General features: G+C 40.8%; 1 protein-coding gene across 1 annotated transcript; it reads right to left on the reverse strand.

The window, feature by feature from the left end:
* Positions 1-72: 72 nt before the first annotated feature.
* On the reverse strand, positions 73-3967 carry LOC109463163 (nitric oxide-associated protein 1-like; the record flags this gene model as incomplete). Its single annotated transcript, XM_019759879.1, has 5 exons — positions 73-224; positions 1296-1427; positions 1882-2132; positions 2439-2643; positions 3707-3967. Coding segments are annotated over 5 exons (975 nt in total), but the record flags the coding sequence as incomplete, so codon positions are not given.
* Positions 3968-3969: the final 2 nt, after the last annotated feature.

The raw sequence follows: 3969 nt of genomic DNA on the forward strand, positions 1-3969 counted from the left end.
TCCTAGGGTAAGCAATACTGTGAGTTAGGCTAGATGTGAATATCCTGATAGCATTTACTTCCAATCCTAGCTGCCCCTACCATGCTAAATCTAGGATTTCATACCTTCAACAGGTCAATCTTCCCAGCATGCCGTGCGTATAAGTCATCAGCCCTCTTCAGTGCACACACGTGCAGCGGCAGATCGCTGGAGGCGAACACCGTCAGGAAGATTGAGTTAAGCCCCTACGTGGGAAACATCAAAGTTCCAATATCAGAATAGATACATCACTCACCCCTGTTTCCAGTAATCTATTTATCACAATACAGCCCACATAAATACATTACAGACTGTGAAACATGAGAGCCACATAAATACATTATAGACCATGAAAAAACCTGGCTCAAGGATTTTGGATCAAACAAGAAAGCAGGTAAGGAAAAAAGGTTTATAAATACAACATCATCTATATACAATAAATAAAACATCAAAACTCCTTTGATCACTGTATGCATCGTCAACTTTGATGAAATAAGCCTTCATTAAATTATGAAAAATTTTATTCATGGTTATCATAAAATAGATGTTTGAAACATTTATGTATGTTTACTACAACAAAGCAATTGTAATAATGTAAGTACATGTACCGGTATACTGAAAAGTCTTCATACATTTTGTACCCCTTTCAAATCATGCTTCAGGGAAAACTATTGATCATTTTTCCTTCCCTTTACACTTCTATCCAACCTGCTCTCCTCTTTCTCTGTATCAACCTCATAATCCTACTAGTAAGTATGTAGATCACAGCTGAGACAGCCAGGTTTTACATGTTCTGTAATGTATTCCTGTCGACAAATATGAAATGTGAAAGTTCACCAGATCGTATTATCAAATAAAGTGGAGTCAACACTTCAATTTCTACTTGGAGCTTTCAGATCCATCCAAAATATCTGTCAGAATATAAATGTTGTGTTGGATGGAACATATAGCTGGTTGTCACTCTCATATTCATGTAGAACTTTGGGCTTTTCTTATTCTTCTTAAGACCCACAAAGGCAAAGTGATTGCATAGGCCATTAAAGAGTCCACATATCATCAAGTTGGTGCTGTTATTCAAACAAATGTCATGCCAGACAGTCCTGAAAGAAGTTCGGGATTTGTCTGTAGTGTGTAATGGGAAAAAAAGACATACCTGGGATCATTACCAGCTGACAGGTTTAAGTAAAGTCATGGCAAGGCAAGGTCAGATCAGCTGAACCAAACACTACATGGGCTTGGAGCAACAATACCGGTAATTTAAATCCACTCTTCCCTACCTCTACATAGTCCACTCTCCCCAGAGCAGCCAGGAACAGGGTTTGACCAGGTCTGAGCACGGCTGTGCGGGGAATGATGGGTCGGGATGGGATCACCTTCGACAACTCCTCCGATGTCAGCAGGTTTAGAATCTGTTGTTATACACAGAAAATCATTACATAGAAATCACTCAGACCAACAGTATAGAGCAATGTTTTAAAAAGGTTCTACTCATCAGTATCATTGGCTTTCCAAAGTATGTGTACATTTTAAGCATTGACAGTTTCCAAAATCAAAGTATGTGTACATTTTAAGCATTGACAGTTTCCAAAATCAAAGTATGTGTACATTTTAAGCATTGACAGTTTCCAAAATCTATCCAGTTGCTTGAGCAATAGTTTTCTTGTCTCATTACAATATCTACATGTCTGACCTTCATCAATGCACAATGCCGTGTTCAATGAATGAATATTGTGAGCTGCATGCTGAACTCTTAGTTTAATGGTATGTGAGAGCTTGTGTGTGTTTGTGTGTGTGTGTGTGTGACTGCATGTGTGCATGTATGTGTTTGCATGTGTGAGCACACGTGTGTGATCTTGTGCTCACCTGCTGATCATTGATATACCCAGGTGTGTCACACACCCACTTCCCTCCTTCAAAAATCTGAGCCAGGCCACTTGGAGTTTTGGTTCTGTCCTCCCTCTGCAGCTCCTGTCTGTGAGACAGGTCTCCCTCTGCCATGGTCCAGCCATCCTCCGGATCCCCTGACAGTTTTCTCAGAGATGTGCTGAAGGACAACTCTGCTTCAGCATCTTCCTCGTACAACAGTTCCTGGCTGTCAGTTCTTCCCACATGGCCTGAAATATGCATAATGGAAGGCCACAATGAAGAAATATGTCAGCAGTTTCACCAGTGTGCCAATGACTGTCCAAGGGCTAAGTTGTGCCTGTTCGTAATTGATTGTACTTTTCTGTATGCTTAAACTAAAAATTCACTGACAAACTGGTCACGTGGTCAGTTAGCATCCTTAAACAAAAAAGGAGCACATTAAGTTACCCGGTAACAAAACAGCATAAATTTGAACACTAGCTTCTTTGTGTGGTTATAGAAAAGTAAAGCTGTTAGTACATGTATTATCAAACAGAACTGACATGGTTACCTACCAACTACATAGGCCTTCCTTTCCATCTGTTCCATCTGTTGTGTAGGCCTGGACCTGAGCATCTTGTTCCTCTCCCAGAGTCTCTTTTTCCGTACTGCCAGCCGGGCCTTCCGTTCAGGGTTGATCATGGGGAAACGGAGCAGGTTCAAGGTCGTGCCCGGCCACTGTGAGATGGTCGCACGCTGGAACACCTCCTCTGCTTTTTGCTTGGAAGGAGACAAAAAAAATGTAATTTGCATGAGTATGATTGTTCTATATATATGGGATTGAGCACATTTATCTCGGTCTGATACTCTATGTCTATTTTGTTAAAACTTTGAAATACTGTGTGACTAGTATATGGGACACATTTGGTAGACCATGAACAACCATCCATGTACCAGTAGGCAAGCTTGCAAGGTGTTGAAATTGCAAAAGACTGTTGTTTCGTAACTTCGAAGGCTTGTTATCTTCACTACTACAATGTAGTACTTTTATCAGCTATATCTGCAATAAGTGAATTGGATATTTCATAATACTGAATGTGAAAGAAACTTTAGCTTCATTCTCTCTTCTCAATGCTCTATTGTTCAGTTTTTCCAAACCCGTTGCCAGTGTTACAGTGCCGCTGCAAAACTAATTGGTTCCCTGGAGTCTGTGATCAGGGATACAGTACATGCTCTTTTAACTCATTATTTAAGGTCCTGGTGAATGAGGCACAGTTGAGGTGCACTGACTCAAGTAACTAGAGTTCCATGATCTTATACCTTTGTAAATGATGTGAATCTTAACCTTTATGACTGACATGGCATAAATGATAATATAGACAACCTGCGAGATTTCATATAGGGCAGATTTTCTTCTAATTGTGCTATGAGATGCCAATTTACTGACATTTTATTGTGCTAATGCCGTGTTGTAATGTTATTTGCAGCCCAGAGAGCAATTTCTTTTGCTGAAAAGGAAGTTATAACACTTTGCATCAGTATACAGAAATTTGTAAGGGCCCCAGATGTGGCTTACTAAGCCTGCATTAGGACTGCAAAGCTCTTCCTTTATCACATGCATTTTCAGTTTTTGCCTGTAGCTGACAGCTTGCATGTGGGTATTTTACACTGTAGGCCTGTAGAAAGTAACAATACTGTAAAACATGTTGAACATGTACCATGATACGAATAACTCATTAACTGTTAAAATTTTCCATAATTGAAAGATATCAAATTGTTTTAAATAAAAGTAAAACAGAGACACTCAGTACAAACATTTCTTTGTGCTTGTTTGGAAACTCACCTGGCAGAAATCGGACTCCAAGAGACGATTGAAGAGCGTAGACTTCCCCACGTTGGTGTTTCCCAGCAGGTACACATCACCTCGGTAACCCCACATGGTCTGGATCTCCGTAATCAACGCCTCCACCCCGTACCCTGTCTTAGCACTGATCAGGCAAACGTGCTTTATGTTCTTGTTGTCATGCAGCCCCGCCCGGAGACAGGCCATGAACAGTTCGTCCTCTGTTCTCCTGGTGTAGCCGGACCCGTCTGGGGGGAGCAGGT

Source organism: Branchiostoma belcheri, unplaced genomic scaffold, assembly GCF_001625305.1.
Source record: "Branchiostoma belcheri isolate BF01 breed outbred unplaced genomic scaffold, Haploidv18h27 scaffold123, whole genome shotgun sequence".
Lineage (NCBI taxonomy): Eukaryota > Metazoa > Chordata > Leptocardii > Amphioxiformes > Branchiostomatidae > Branchiostoma > Branchiostoma belcheri.